Source organism: Vicia villosa, linkage group LG2 (assembly GCF_029867415.1).
Source record: "Vicia villosa cultivar HV-30 ecotype Madison, WI linkage group LG2, Vvil1.0, whole genome shotgun sequence".
Classification (NCBI taxonomy): domain Eukaryota; kingdom Viridiplantae; phylum Streptophyta; class Magnoliopsida; order Fabales; family Fabaceae; genus Vicia; species Vicia villosa.
The window spans coordinates 108,201,050-108,218,370 of NC_081181.1; the positions used below are offsets into that span (position 1 = coordinate 108,201,050).

The 17,321-nt window shown below is 31.7% G+C and overlaps 1 protein-coding gene across 1 annotated transcript; it reads left to right on the plus strand.

The window, feature by feature from the left end:
- Positions 1-12,222: 12,222 nt before the first annotated feature.
- On the plus strand, positions 12,223-13,109 carry LOC131646592 (uncharacterized). The gene is made up of 4 exons (XM_058916596.1): positions 12,223-12,247; positions 12,327-12,613; positions 12,717-12,908; positions 12,995-13,109. The coding sequence occupies exons 2-4, from the start codon at positions 12,453-12,455 to the stop codon at positions 13,107-13,109; spliced, it is 468 nt and encodes a 155-aa protein (XP_058772579.1). The 5' UTR covers positions 12,223-12,247; positions 12,327-12,452.
- The last annotated feature ends 4,212 nt before the right edge of the window (positions 13,110-17,321 follow it).

Sequence of the window (17,321 nt, forward strand, 5' to 3'; positions counted from 1 at the left end):
CGTGTGGACTTCACCCAAAGTAATAATACATTCATTGCCATAAAGAATGAAATCCTTTAAGTGTTCAAATGATCTGGGTTATGAGCTTTAGGATTTTCCTAATCATCAATGACTTGGTCATATATAATGATTCAAGATTTTCCCATATCGAAGCCATAATTATCTCCTTGGTGACTTCCCTTAGAACTTTATCCCCGAGACACAAGATAAGGGATCTCATAGCCTTAACCACCATCTTGGTATTCTTTACTTATGTTAGGTGTGCATCCATCAATGCCCAATCCTTTAATGCTTGAATACACTTTTGTTAGGTTATGATTGCTTGTATCTTCACTTTCCATTAACCAAAATAGTTTTCTAAAAAAACTTATCGGCGTCCTATTTATTACCCACGGTGTGCTTAGTTGTAAACAAAACCCTTATGTACCAAGGTGGGTGCTATTTGTTATGAAAACTCAATTTTATTGAATTTGATTATAACTTTAAACATACAAAAAAAATTGATATGAGAAACAAAGAACAATGGAAACCAAAATAAATGACCTCAAGCATCAAAACAATCTCTCAAATAGTGTAAGAAAAATCACATCAAGCAAGAGGAAGATAAAATATAAGAACACAAAGAAACTTTTTTACCCTGATTGATCAAATTGATCTACTCGACGGGAGAGGGCATCTCTCTAATTCACTAAACTTCCAATAATTTCTATAAGAGATTAGAAAAAAGTTGCAAGAAAATAGTCACATCAAACAAACTCTATGTTCTCCTCAAGTATTTCCTGATTTCTCCCCTTTGCCTTTCATATTACACTCTGATGGCTATAAAGACATGAATGATAAAAGATTAAGATACATATTTATAACTGTTGAAAGGAAACAAATCCTTAACAGGTCTAAAACAAGACCCATTAACGAACAAATTCGCAAATGAAGCAACCAACACGCTACTGTCGCCAGACCGCCGCCAACCCTCTACCATACCGTTGAACCTCTGTTGACCTCCTCTCGCCACCTATTTTTGGGTGTCTGTCAACGAGAGGTTCCCATGTTATGGCTCATGTCTTTATCATCGACTTTTTTACAACTTTTCAATTTTCAAATTTTTAAGAGTTTCAAAACATATTTACTTTCTTTTTTATTGCTTAAGGCTTTAAGACATACTTCTACACCAACCACTAATATATGTGATCTATATAAATATTAGATATACATGAATTGTTCAATAATATTTTTTTAAAAAAAGTCAATTTTATTTATAATAATGATAGTGTATCTTAATTACAAATAAATTAAATGGTTTTTAAAAAAAACAGACAATTTAAAAGTTTTGAAGTATCATTACCATTCATTGAAATTTTTTTTTAACAAATGTATAAAAAAATTGTTTATGTCGTTTCAGCCCAGCAACTATGATTGGAAGGAGATTGAAATTACTTAATGTTAGAACTGTTTTTCGAACCGGACTATACTGATAGTAATAATTTTTTTTTTTACCTTTTTCATCAAAACAAAAATTGCTTGTGCACATCCTTTTTTTTAGAAGGAATAAGTTAATAAGCTTCATATTTAAATGTATTTAATATTTTTTAATTATAATTAATTAAAACACCCTTTCTAAAATAAGTAGATAATAAATTCTTTTAAAAATATATAATTTTATATGTTTATTAAAAAAATAATATATCATTATTTAAATTAAAATTTTCTGCAGTCATGACACAGGGTCCTGGATGGCACTGCTCTCAAACATGGGCCACCACCATCTCTAAATATTTACAGAAGATCTTGCATGCTTGAGAACGTGTCTAAAACTAATGTACACACATTGATTTGCATAAACGAGAGTGGGGCCATAAATCATAGGAAATCGACAAAAACATAGCGGTTTCGAATACGATATGTTGTTCAATATTGTGGGCGCTGCCTGCTGATTTGTGTATACTTCTATCACCCCTATTTCTATCACTATCATCTCCTTTTATCATCGTCCTTTACCTTCATTGAATTTCAGTTGTTTTTAACTTTACAAATCAGATCTACTAATAATATAACCTAGTTTCAATAAAATATATGGGAATTTAAAATGAACGAAAAATAAATATTTTATTGAAATTAAAAATATATTGAACTCGAGAATGATAGTAAGCAAAGTGGAATTTAGATTCAAACTCAGGTGCTTTAAAAGAGACAAAGTACTACATAAGCAAAGGAAGAACAAAATTGCAATATGTCAATGATATAAGAAGAAAATTTCTTTACCCACCTCCCTATGGGGTCATCCCCAGCGAAAATCTCATTTTACTCCTGCTTCAGAAATGCATTTATATTTTTTGTTTTAAATTTTTCCAGATTTCGGAGGTGCATTTCCGAAAAAATCCCAAAAATTGAAATTTTGAATAATTCGGAGATGCATCTCCGAAAAAACAAAAAAAAATCTAAAAATCCCAAAAATTAATTTTAGGATATTAATTAATTCATATATCATAAATTTGATATAATTTATGAGTAATGAATAATAATAATTATATATTTTAATATAATTTATGAGTTATGAATAATAATTATTATATATTTCTATTCTGATTCATATTTTAAAATTTAAAATAATTTTAATTAAAAAAACTAAAATAATTTCACTTACAAAATGAGTTATAATTTTTTATTTATATATTTATAATAATTATTATGTATTTACAAAAAAAATTAAAAAAATGAGTGTTTTAAATTATATAATTATATATTTATATATTTATATATTTATATATTTATATAATAATTATAATAATTATTATATATTTATAAAAATTATTGTATATTTATATATTTATATATTTATATATTTATATATTTATATATTTATATATTTATATAATAATTATTATATATTAATTATAAATATATTTATATATTTATATAATAATTATAAAAATTAAAAAAATGAGTGTTTTAATTTATAATAATTATTATATATTTATATATTTATATATTAATTGTTATATATTTATATATTATATATTTATATATTTCACTTACAAAATTAATAATTATTATTATATATTTATATATTTCTATTCTGATTCATAATTAAAAATGAGTTATAATTTTTTGTTTAGTTTAAAAAAATTAAAAAAAGATTTTGTCTTAATTTTATTTAATGAATAAATTTTATATTTAATTCTATATAATTCAAATTTTACTTATGAAATTAAAATGTTTTTGATTTATATAAGTTAGTAAAATAATTTTTAACTTTAAAATTGTTTAGGAAATTTTGATTCAACTTGATTTTATTGATTCACCTTCATTTTATTGATTCACCTTGATTTTATACCTATTAATTGTATTGATTCACCTTGATTTTAATTTTTTAATAATTATTGAATTCTTTCACTACGCCAAATTTGGCTTTTAACAGCACACCTACGAAAGCGCTTTTGCCCAAAAGCGCTTTGGTAGGTTTGGCTAAAAAAAAAATTAAAAATCACGCTAGAAAAGCGCTCTTATAGGGGGGTAATGAAAACGCTTTCTAAAAGCGCTCTTATAGGGGGTGGGTATGAAAGCGCTTTCTTAAAGCGCTCTTATAGGGGGGTGGGTATGAAAGCGCTTTCTAAAAGCACTCTTATAGGGGGTGGGTATGAAAGCGCTTTTGAAAGCGCTCTTATAGGGGGTGGGTACGAAAGCGCTTTTAGTAATAAAGCGCTGGTATAAAGGGGCATATGAAAGCGCTTCTGAAAAGCGCTCTGGTAGCCCTTTTTAAAATTTTCATAAAACTAAAACACGCTATTTTATTCAGAAACACAAAACATATCCGTACATCGTCTTCTTCTTCCTCGCTCACGTACTCTCTGCTTCCTCGCTCTCACTCCCTCCGCCGTGGTCTCAGCCACTCCTCCGTCCCTCCGTCGTCGTCTCACTCTCACTCCCAAACCAACTAGCCGCTGCCGCCGCCGCCGCTGCTATGCCGTTCTGTGGGATTTTAGGGTTTTCTTGGTCAAAATCAACATCTTCTTGCTGCTTCTGTTCAGGTAAAGTCTTCCCACTATGTTGCCCAGTCTTTGTAAATAGAAACATTTCTGGTTTGTAAATAGAAACATGTTGCTCACTCTTTGCTTTCCGATACACACTACCTATGAGTTTCTTTCATCGATTCTAAATTGTATAACTGTAATCAATGTTTCTGGGTTGGTCTTCCATATGAATTGCAGTGTTATAATTATATATTTGAATTTAGTCTTCCAAGTAGTTTTTTGTTCTAAATTCTAAGGCTGACACTGATATGTTGTATAATTGTATGGATATTTTTCTTCATTTCATAACTTCTACTAATTGTATGGATAATTTTGTTCTAACTTCTAAGGCTGACACTGATATGTTGTTAACTCTTGTCTTCGCAAAATAGTAGTTTTCTAAAATTAAATTTGAATAGAAGCTTAAACCATCATTAGTCCATCATCTAAAGATTCAAATAGTAAATCTATTAATCTAGAATGAGAAGATGGTAATTGTGGACCTCCGTTTTTTTCGGGCCATACCTCTGAGCGGGAGAGATACGTGAACTGACTCTTTTTTATCGCTTATGCTTTCGCATTTTTTGAAAATTCACAGAGTCGCCACCGACCTTTTATTTTATCCAATTAAGGAAAGGTTTATAAAAGAAACAGAAAAAAGACCTTTAAGAAATTCTGGGTAAGGGGGTAGGTTATACAAAGGGAAGGTGTTAGCACCCTTTGTATCCATGGTTATCCATGGGCTCTTAAGTTTGCTTAGTTCACTTGTTTTTCGATTACTTTTCAATTGCTTTAGAATGCTCATATGTGGTTTCAAATACCTTTGTAAACTGAATTTTGTAATGATCCTTGTGGGGATGTATACAAAATGTTTGTTTATCTTTCGAAAGATGTTTTGAAAAGAACGTTAACTTTGTAATGATCCGTGTTTGGATGTATACAAAGTATTGTCTTTTTGGAAAGTTTTGAAAAAACAACAGTGTATGAGAATTTTGTTTGTTTTGATTTGAGCAAGCAAACTAGGAGGTCTACCCTGAGTTGTAAGGTCTTTATCCTATTTCCTTTAAAAATCTATCCTTACACCGGATACAAACAAAAGGTTCGATTTTGTACTCGAAACAGTAGAATTTTGACTTTGATTTTGAAAAGAATGAGAAGGGATTACCTTAAGAGGTGCAAATGTGATTGTGATTGGATTCAGATATTTTATCTTTAAAGTTAGTGATCTAACGGTTCAATTTTATCTTTGACATACACGCAGTTTATATTTGCTGGAAATTAAAATGCGTAAATGTAAAGTGCGGAAAGTAAATCTACGCTATTACATCGATTGTGCAGGAAATGTAAACTAGCCTATTTACATGAATTTGACATCCTATACATTTATCTAGGAATTTAAATTGCAAGAAAAATAAAAGGCATGTTTTTGGATTTTTTTATGATTGATTTTAATTATAATTAATGCATGATTAATTAAATTAAAATGAAGAAAAAAGATGAAAATAGATTTAAACCTAGAAATTAAGTTTAAAATATGTACAAAATATTTGTCAATTAATTTTAAAACAAAACTAATTTTTTTGGAATTTTTTGAAATTGATTTGAAATTGATTAAGCTAATTAAAACATAATTATGCAAATAATTATACAAATAATTAAAACTTAGAGAGAAAATTATTAAAAATATGTACAAAATTAGTTTATAATATATAAACAATATTTTATATAAAGAACAATTTTTTTTATGATTTTTTGATTGGTTAGAATAATTAAAAAGCAAATATATAAATATATACTAATTAATTATGCAAAATATTGAAATTTTGAAGAAAAATAAAATATTTTTATTTCAGAAAATAATATATTATTTTAGAAGTCTAAAAATATTTTTTGTGCATTTTTTGGATTTTTAAAACTATTTTTAATTAATTTTGCAAAGAAAATTAAAATAAAATAGAAAATAAAAGGATACATGATCATGTGTGATTAATCTGAGAGTCCATGGTATGAGGATTCATTCTGAGGCGTTGGATGGTTCATTAAATGAGATCAGATGGTCCAGACATTGAGGCACGTGGTAAAAGTTACACCTGCAAAGCACAGAATCAGAGACAAATTCAAAAAAACACGCGCGCGTCTGAACCAATGGGGGGAAGACACGTCTTCGTCTTCAACCTCCAGACAACACTTATAACAGCGCTTTTGTAAAAAAAGCGCTATAATACATGATGCTTAAACCTGCAAAATAGCGAATAGGGTCAAACGTAAAAATAAATTTGGCGCGACCCATCCATTCAACTCGTCTGATCCATACGAACTCAATGGTACCACTTAGATCCTCTAATTTTGCCTATTTCAGAAAGCCCTAATTTTGAGATTATGAACCCTATAATGGTAACTTCGTGTGTAAGCGTCTAAAACTCAATTAAAGTTCCAGAAATGATCTACACACCACACCAAGTTCAAATATACGTCTACATCGTGCTAGATATGCTTATGTTATGAGATACAAGTCAGTTTTAGTTTGGACAAATCGTGACCTGTAGTGTTTGATTCAATGAGTTTCAAAGCTTGCAAATGATCTGGATAGGTTCAGTGAAGTTCAATGAACGTGTTTGAGTGTTTATTTTGTATTGAAACTAACTTAAACTTAGAATTCGAATTTCAAAATTCTTTGAATATTTTAAGAGGTTACAAATGTATTACAAGCAAGAGTTTGATTCTGAATTCGTTCTCCCTTCATTGCTGAAGTATTGTAGCCTATATATAGGCATTGAAGTGCTTAGAATTGAAGCTAAGAAGCCTTTAGTTGCCTTTGTGGAATTCTTGATTTTTTATATAAAAAACCTTTGAATTGTTGACCAAGTCTTCTTCTCTTCAATGCTCTTGCCTTGCTCTTCAATTCTCTGCAGAAAATCAGAGATTCCTTGGGTGAGTCATGCTTAGATTGTAAGCTAACCATTATCCATTCATTTTTCCTTTTAATTTAATCTTAAAATAAGATAAAATTATGCCAAAAATGGATAAAAATGGTATGGGCCTTGTCTTGGTCGTGGGAGGCCCATAATATTATGGAAATGATGTTTGAATCATGAAAACTTGGCCCCATTTGGAAAAAATACATTTTTGAGCAATGTTGATTTCATGCATTTTCCCAAAATTTAGCCAACTTCAACAAGGTGTAAATCCCTCAATTTTTGTCATATGAAGGAGATCTTGCACTTTTTGGAAACCTCAAAGAGTCCTCTAACCAATGTCTTTGGTCTCATGTCAAAATTATTTTTGATGCTCCTTGTGTGTCCTTTTGAAAAAAGTATCTTTTTGTTGACTTTGAAAATGACCTGTAATGTCTTTGGTCATATTTTTCAAATGGTGAATGCAATGACCATGGGATCAATTGCATTTTAAATATAATTGAATTACCTTCAAAATGAGCTTTGGTTTGAATTTTTTGGATGAAGGATGAGAGAGTTATGACCAGTCAAAGTTGAGTTGACTTTTCAGGCAAAAACCCTAATTTTGAATCTTAGGGTTTTGTTGATTTTTGATCTTTCCTTGATGAATTATGATCATCCAATGATCAAATGATGAATCCTTTGACAAAATATGGACTTTGACAAAAAAAATTCATTTTTGACTGTCTGTTGACTTTTTTGGTCAAACGGGTCGTCTGTTGACTGTTTGAGCTGCTGACGGTGCGTCTGAGTGAATTGAAGTTTGAAAATTTGTATGATGGTACTTTGAGATATATGGATGTGCATGAAATCCATTTGAGGTCTCAAAAGCTTGTTTCTCCTGTAAAACAAGAAAACCCTAGTCAGGGACTGTTTGTGTAGGAGACAGTTAAGCGTACCTGATTTTTGTGCAGTGTTGAGTCTCTGCTAATCGCGTGATATTCAGAAGACTTCTAGAACAAAAATCTTGGAATTTTGAATTGTGAAATATTGATTTGATTGATGGTACAAAACACTGAGAATTGTATTGCCAGCAGTTTGGCTGTCAACTGACTGTTCAGGTATTGACGTAGCAGTTAGAGTGAAAAATCAACAGTCAAAGTTAATTTTCTTTTTTTTGTTGTTTTTGTTTTATGTGAAAAATGAAAGTTTATTTACATGACTTGTTAAAAAAAAACAGACATAATAAATAACTAATATTTACTGTATGCGGGCAAAATTACCGATAATAACCCTGAAAACCATTTAATGCACAGAAAAATGAATATTTGACTGGCAGAAAACACACAAAATATTATCTGAGTAATTAAGCAATATTATGACAAATAGTACAACATTTAATACTGACAGTACAAATATTACATACTATATTGAACAGTACGAATAAACGGTACATTTAAGAAATAAGAAATACGGCAAATTTTAAGAATGACGATTGATAACCCATGCTACAAATAGTAACATGTAGATGATTGGGAGCATAAGCATCCCAGGTCCACAGTGTTCCGGGCTATGTAGACAGAAGAAAGACATGATCACCGTAGCAATGGTGATGACCATAAGGAAACACGTTTCCCACCGCTTCGCCATTTTGTCGGGGAAGAAGAAAGGATGGATTTATGAAGTAGAAATTTGAGAGATGAATTAGAATTTGATGTGAGATTTTTATGAAAAAATGAGAGGTATTTATAGAGTGGAAAGAAGGATAGAGACGTTGGGGAATGATGTGATTCCGTACAAAAGGAAAATTTGAGTGGAAATAAGATTTGAAAGAAAGTGTATGATAGTGTTGGGAAAAAGAGAGATTTGATTTGTGAAAAAGAGATTTGAAAAGATTTTTGAAAATAATGGAATATAGTACAACAATTAGTGGGAAACAAAAGATAATAATAATCTACTTATTACCAGTACAGTCTGAGTTTCCTGATTCTGCGCCTGCAAAAAGATTTAACTTTGTACCAATTGTGTCAGTACTATTTATCTGTAAATAAATAAATAGCATGTGTGAAGTAATAAACAGTATTTGGCGTTTGCGTAAGAATAAATTCAACTGCAAGCCAAATTACTGTATAAGAAAAATTCTAAAAACTAAGTATTTCATATGTCAGGATATTTGTTGAAATAAAAATCCATGATTATATGAGACTCTTAATTTCCAGATTGGAGTTTTCTTGAAAAAAGATGCGGGCAAATTTTGGGGTATAACAGTAATGTAAAAAAGAACACTCTTAAAGGAGTGTTCTTAAAGCATTATTTTAACGTAGTATCTAAATGAAAAGCTAGTAATGTCAACTGTTGAAGATATAATATTTAATGAAGATTTTAGATGAAAGGAGTGTTGTTTAATTGTCAATCATAATTAGTATGAAGCTATAGTTATAGAGTCATAAGAGAGAGGCCAAACTAAGAATTTACATAAGTGTTACGAGTTTGAGAATTCCGACAAGTCACGAATTAGAAAAGAAATTATGTCTTATAATTATGGCAAGGTGGGGTACATAAAAATAAATTACATGTTCCTCAAAAGGTATTATTATGAGGAAAGATAGGAAGACAATGCGAATAAAAATGATAGAGGTATAGATGTATATCTTGTTTCTAGTGATAATTCCTTAAACCTTATATGTCAAGGTTAAACTTGGAAAGGATGAACCTTATATGTCAAGGTTAAATATCTTGTAGTTTATGTTAGCATGCATTAGTTACATGAGTTTTGTTTGGTACACTGGATATTTGTATTTAACTGCATCGTGTGTGTGTGTTTAATTTTACAGTTACTTTGAAGTCTCTGGTTTCTACTTGTACAACGCCGATTCAAACCTACCCATCTCCCACATCAAGTCTAACTCAGGTTACTATCCCTTTCTTCTTGCTTATAGTTTGTTATTTTCTGCTTATAGTTTATTGTTTATGGTTCTATTTAATATCAATTTAGTGTCTCTCAACCAGTTTTTTGGTTTGTGGACTTATATAACCTTGAAATAAGGTAATGTCTTCTTTAAGAAATCGGGTATTCTGATTAGGTATTCTATTATGATGATAGCTATTTATTATCTTGACAGAATTCCTTAGTACCTGATAGAGAAACCAAGAAGCATTTGTTTAGCTTAATTAAGACATGGATAAGACATGGATGAATTCAAACCGATTGTCGAAAGAGTACGAGAAAGGGGTATGGGAATTCGTTGAGTTTGCGGTTGCGCACTCCGAAGACCCGCTTCGAATGCTGTGTCCTTGCCTGGGTTGCTGTTATGGGGGTAAGGTTGACGGGAATAAGTTGGCATCCCATTTACTACGGTTTGGAATTGATAGAAGTTATACATGTTGGACAATGCATAGTGAGAAAAGTAATGGGAATGCTGAGTCGAGTTGTAATAGGAAGTATGCTTCAAACGACGATTGCACAGACACATACGATTGCGATCGAGTCGAAGAGATTGCAGAAGCGCTTGAAGAAGATCTTGCGGATTGTCCCAAAATGTTTGAGAGGTTGGTAAGCGATGCGAGAAACCGTTGTATGATGGTTGTTCAAAATTCACAAGATTGTCTGCGGTGTTAAAGTTGTACAACTTAAAGGCGGACAATGGATGGTCGGATAAAAGTTTCACAGAGTTATTAGCCCTTATGAAAGATATGCTACCAAAGGATAATGTTCTTCCCAATCGAACGTATGAAGCCAAAAAGATGTTGTCCTCTATTGGCATGAGCTATGATAAGATACATGCATGTCCAAACGATTGCGTTTTGTTTCGAAACGAGTATGCAGCGTTGAATGAGTGTCCTAAATGTGGTGCCCCTCGATATAAGAAAAAGTTGTCTCCTGCTAAAGTCTTATGGTATTTTCCTATAATTCCGAGATTTAGACGCATGTATCGTAGTGAGACCGATTCAAGACACTTGACTTGGCATGCAGATGAAAGAATTATTGATGGAAAGTTGCGACATCCGGCAGACTCACCACAATGGATGAAAGTAGATACTGATTATCCTGAATTTGGAAAAGAAGCAAGAAACCTTCGGTTGTCATTGTCTACTGATGGAATGAACCCGCATGGTATTCAAAGTATCTCGCATAGCACATGGCCTGTGATTCTTATGATTTATAACCTACCTTCGTGGCTATGTATGAAGCGTAAGTACATGATGTTATCTATGCTAATTTCTGGGCCTAAACAACCAGGGAATGACATAGACGTATACTTGGCACCGTTAATCGAAGATTTAAAGTTTTTGTGGGAGAACGGTGTGGAGGTTTACGATGGGTATAGGAAGGAAAGTTTCAACTTGAGGGCGATGTTGTTTGGAACAATTAATGATTTTCCAGCATACGGAAATCTATCCGGGTACAACAATAAAGGTCAAAAGGCGTGTCCTGTTTGTGAAGATGAAACCGATACGACACGATTGGAGCTGATACTGAAGCAAAAGAAGTTGCACGAGGCATCACCATTATGAAGGGAATCATTCGACATAGAGACCAAGGATTAGTATACCATTTGGATTGGAATTCTGAAAACCAAGCAATTGGTCCTAATTCTGCAAAGTTGACAAGCTATATTGGTACACTTGTTCGTATGCATATTCCGATCTCCGTAGCTAAATGGAATCTGAAAAGCGAAGAGTTGGATGCGAAAAAAAAAGCGATTTGGGACGAGCTTCAGGTATATATCATATATGGTTAATTGTTGTTATTATCTTGACGATAAATTGTTTAAATTACTTATACTAACACACTATGCGTATGTTTTTTTGCAGAGGACTTTTGAGATACCAGATGATCGTAGACGCTAAATACTTAGTTTGGCCGGCAAAAGATATAGAGGGTGGAAAGCTTTTTTGACAAACACCTATCTTAAGGATAAAGATGGAAACTTTCTTGAAGAGGCACCGGGACGGCCAAAAAAGTATGAGATCTTCATTGATGAAAAAGATTGGGCTGAGTTTGGGAGATTTACTTCACCATAGACCGCTCCCGGATGGACACCTGAAAGTATCGGTGGATGTTGTATTAGATCATGATGCGATGCTACCAGTACCTGACATGGTCTCAGAGACGACATTGCTGCGAGATGCAATAGGATCATTTGTTGCATGGCCCTCAGAGCTCATTACCATTAGTGATGAGGTATATTGAAAACGATTATGAATCATTTAGTTTTCGAATGTCAATTCTAAACCGTTTATTAATTATTTTTTACATTTTAATTTTAGACTGCTCCTATAAAACCCGCAATTAAGGGTAAAGCGATTTTACAGGAGGAGGAGTCTGTTGCATCACTAAAAGAGGTACATTTAAAGTGTTAATATATAATCTGAATCTAAATCTGCATGATTTTATATTTTACCTAACTTATATGATTTTTAGGCATCCGCTCGGGAGTCACAACAAGTGACGCAGCAAGTTCGTAGCGTACCACCCACTGGTCCTCCGAAGATAGCGGCAAAAAAAGGCGGTGCTTTTGTGCCTCGATACCGGACGACGCTCGCAACAATGGTTGATATGTCCGATTTGAAGGATGGTGCTTTACGTGAAATCAATATGGATGAAAGTGTCTTCGGTATTGAATTCAAGTCACATATTGCAATTGATGACTTGGAAGAGATTTTTACGCATGAACAACTAGGCGTCGGTAATATGCACTCATACATCCGGTAATATTCACTCATCTGATATATTATTTAATTAGTCCCACAATATAATTTATTTACACATTTCAATGAAAATAATCTAATGTTTATTATGTTTTTATTTAAGGTTGTTGTATGACAGAGTGTTGCGCGGGACTGCATTGTCTAACAGATTCCGTTTCGTGTCTTCCGCCCATTGCAGCGGAATGGTAATTGCTTCGGAACCGGAATCAGTTAGACAGCTCTTAGTCGATAGATTCATGTCCACCGGCAATTCAGAAAGTCTGCATCTTTGGGCGTATAATACCCGACCAGTAGGGTTAGTTTCTCATTATTGGTTCATCTAATCTCTGTTTCTTTTGTGTATAGCAAAATTTTCATATAACCTATTGTTTTAATTTATAGAGCACACTGGTTGTTGCTTGCTATCAACCCTATAAGAGAAGTCGTGTATTATCTGAATTCGGTAAATGGTGACTGGACCAATTATCCGGCTATGAAGGAAATCGTTGATTTGTAAGTGGGATCGTTCTAAATATTCGTGTATATTTATATATTTACTTATTTGTGGGATTGATCTAAACATATGCTTTTATATATTTGTTAATTAGATCAATACAAGTGTTCCGAAGTCAACAGGACGCACAGGTATCCCGTACTAAATCAAACAACATTACTTGGATCAAAGTGCAGGTACATTATTTTTCACAATTTTGCTTATAATATTTATGCTACTTGATAAAACAAGACAACTATAAAATCTTATTTGTTTTTCTATGTAGTGTCCACAACAGCGAAACAGTTCAGATTGCGGATACTTTGTTTTGAGGTTTATGAAAGAAATCCTTCAGGCGAATCAATTAGAGTCTCCGCTCACGGTATGAATTTATAACTTAAGATAATTTCATATAATTTATTACATTTAACTAAATATATCATTCATATTATGTTTTTGTTTTGTAGTACCTTGACGAATTCCGTGCTGCTGGGTACCCGAGACTTAAGTTGGAAGAAATCAAAGAGGATTTGTGTCAATTTTATATTAAGCAATTTTTCATGTAGGATTTGTGTCGATTTGAACTATAATATTATTGATGTTGTAATGATGTATATATATAATTTTGGATATTATAATGGTATTATATTAGTATATATATTGTCTTACTGATGGCTGAAATTATATCGTCGAAAATATATTACAGGTCGAAAATATTACAGGTTGAAAACATATTACATGTCGAAAATATTACAGGTCGACTGGGAGGATTAAATTACAGGCTGCACATTAAAATACCTCATTTAGCAACGACAGCGCTTTTAAAAAGCGCTCTTAAAGGTCCACCTACAAAAGCGCTTCTTAGTAAAAGCGCTGCCAAAGATTAATAAAAAAGCATAAAAAAAAAAACGCAACATACGAAAGCCCTTTTGGAAAAGCGCTCTTATAGGGGGGGCTATCAGAGCGCTTTTTCCAGGAAAGCGCTCTTATAGGGGGGCCTACCAGAGCGCTTTCTCTAGAAAAGCGCTCTTATAGGGGGGCCTGCCAGAGCGCTTTCTGAAGCGCTTTTGTTACCTACGCCAGCGCTGGCTTTCACAGCGCTTTTAAGCGCTTTTAAAGCCCATAAAAAGCGCTTTTAAAGCCCGAGCGTGTTGTAGTGTTTCCGAAGTGTATATCCGAAATATTCCAAGACCAATTTGGTCTTGGAATATTTCGGATATGCATCTTCGAAGACACCCCTCTCCCAAAAAAAAATGTGTTTTCGAAAATGCATCTCCGAAAACTCAAAAAATGGGGTGTTTTCGGAAATGCATCTCCGAAAACACATTTTTTTCGTGTTTTCGGAAGTGCATTTCCGAAATAAGACAAATTTAAAAAAAAAAACGTTTCGGAAGTGCATTTCCGAAGTGAGGGTATTTTGGATTTTTCACCCGAGGTGACCAAGAAGATAGGGAGGTGGGTAAAGAAATTCTCTATAAGAATATAAACTATAAGTTCAAGCATGCATTGACCACGTCAAAAGAGCAAGGGAATTGAAGGAGAGTTTATTAGTTTCTATCATCACACTTTCTTCCGTTATATTATACTCCTATCAAACTGAATTTTTTAATTTGAATATCTAAAATCAAACCATGTTTAATTTTACTTTTAAATCTAGTTGAATTTTTATCTTAAAATTGATACAAATTGCATTACAAACACCCTTTAAAGAACATAAAATAGTGTTTTAACTCTAATAAAGTGTTGGAGCAGGTCAATATTTTAATATTTTAATAATTTAATTGAAATGCACTGACAGTTTAAAGAAGTTTTACATTATTAGTTAAACACAACCGTTGATAAGTTAGTAATATTTGATTTTTATTTTAATTTTTTAAAAAATAATATAATTGATTGGTAATGATATAGTGATGGTGTAATACTTTTTACACTGATAGTACATAGCAATTAAACACATATTTTAATATAGAGATGAATTTGGAAAAAAATTTAAATCCCACATTGGAAGAAAAATTATGTGTGTTTGTGTTAGTTTAAAAAGAATAATTTAATTACAGTTTTAGTCTCTTTATTTTATCTGATTTACAAAATTGATTCTCCTATTTTAAATTTAAACAGTTTTGGTTCATCTATTTTGAATTTAAACACTTTTAAATTTAAATGTGAGAGTAAGACTAGAACGGCTGGAATTTAAAATAGGTGCACTAATTTTGTAAATCAAGCAAAATTGGGGGACCAAAATAAAAATTTAACAAAAAAAATTCTTTAGTCTCACATTGCTTAGATAACTTACTTCATTATATAAGGAAATCACTTGTTTCATTTCAACACACACCAAAATCTTCTTTTGAGATTTTCCTTCCTCACACATTATACTCTACATTTTTTGAATTGTCGAAGTGCCAACTTCTCCTCATTTCTTTTTACTTGTTGAATTTTTGAGTATTTTTTAATTCTCTTTAAATAATTATTTTAATTTCTCCTCGTTTGGGTTAATAAATTATTGTGTATTACTTTTTTGGATTCTCTTTTGGAGAAATAATTGAATTTCTCTTTCTTTGAGAAATCACTGAGTGGTCAAATGACCATTATTAAATTCTCATTGGTTAATTATTTGAATTTCTCCTCGTTTGAAAAAATATTACGACTGAGTCTTTATACCTGATATTACAAATGATATTCATATCATATTCAAGTAGTCTTTGTATCATTAGAGAGTGTATTTCTAGACCGATTATCTATAATGCAAGTAGCAATCATCACTACAAGAAAAACGGTCTCCATCGGCGTGATATTTCCACACAAAAATCACGTCGCAAACCATTAAAAATAAAAAAAATTGAAAATCAGATTTTCACATGCAAAGAATTTTGAATGAAATAGATTTAGAAATTAGAATATATTAAATAAAAATATACTTTTTATTTAATAAATTTAAACAAAGGGAAAGGTATTAGCACCCCTCACATCCATGGTATTCCAAGGGATCCACTCTTGTTGTTCTAATTAAATGGGGTGTATGTCTAATGCTTACTTGCTAAGTAAATGCATGAATGGATTATTAAGGGGGAAACAAAAGGTTTTTTATTATCGAGCTTGCCAGAATTTCCTGAACCCTGTGCCTACGTATCCCAAATGTGCAATAGAAAAATCAAAGCTCCGTAGTTCATCTCGAAAATGTTTGTTTGTTTGTGTTTTTTATGGAAAGTGTTGTTGTTCGCACTCAAGCATTAGGCACTGTCTTCGATGAGGTAGAATGAAAATAACATGCTCTTTTATGAAAAGGTTAAAGAGAAAAGCCAAGAGGTAAAATGATTTGGATTGGTTGAAGTATTTTCGTGGGGAATACATCAAATGGTCTCTCAAAGGCTGAAGGTATTTGAGTATTTGTCCCTTAGTATTGAAAAAAGTTTGAGATATATATTATACTAAAGTCTATGACATGAGAAAAGGTATTTTGTACGAGTGAGGAAAACACCTCATGCACAAAACACACTAAGAAGAGATAAGGAATAACTCTCACCCATATTTTCTCATGTACTTAGGGCTCATGACGTATTTATATGTATCATATTTATTACGTATTTTCGCATTTGATCAAGAAAAGAGAACTTTTTCTTTGAAAGGGAAAAGAAATATGAATGCAAAGGAAAAAACAAAGGGGTCAGACCTACCCTAAAGTCATCATGCATCATGGACCTAAAGTTGGGATAAGGAACTAAAACCCTAATTGCTATCATACTTGGATCAAAATTTTATGGTCTAATTAATTCAAATTAATCAGGAGATTAAAATTGAATTAATAATCCTAATGGGACATATGAGCAACCAACCAATCAAATAAAGATCAAAGTAATCAATCAAATAAGGCATCATGAAGAGATCATCAAGAAACATCACTCAAGAATTCATCAAGAAATTACCACAAGAACAAGGGTATTTTGAGATTTTTTTAATTAAGAAAATTAATCAAAATAATATTCTAAAACCCCTAAAAATATCAAAGTAAATGTGAAATGACATTTTGGATTTTTATCATCATGAAAATATCATCAAAATTAACTTCTAAAATTAAAACAAACTCATTAATAATTTATTCATTTTTGAATTATTTAAGGCTAAAACAATTAAGATAATATTCTAAAAATATTAAAATAATATCCAAAATATTAAAAATAAAATCCTAAAAAATTATTGACAATTAAAAGTATTTTTTAATATTTTTAGGTATTAAAA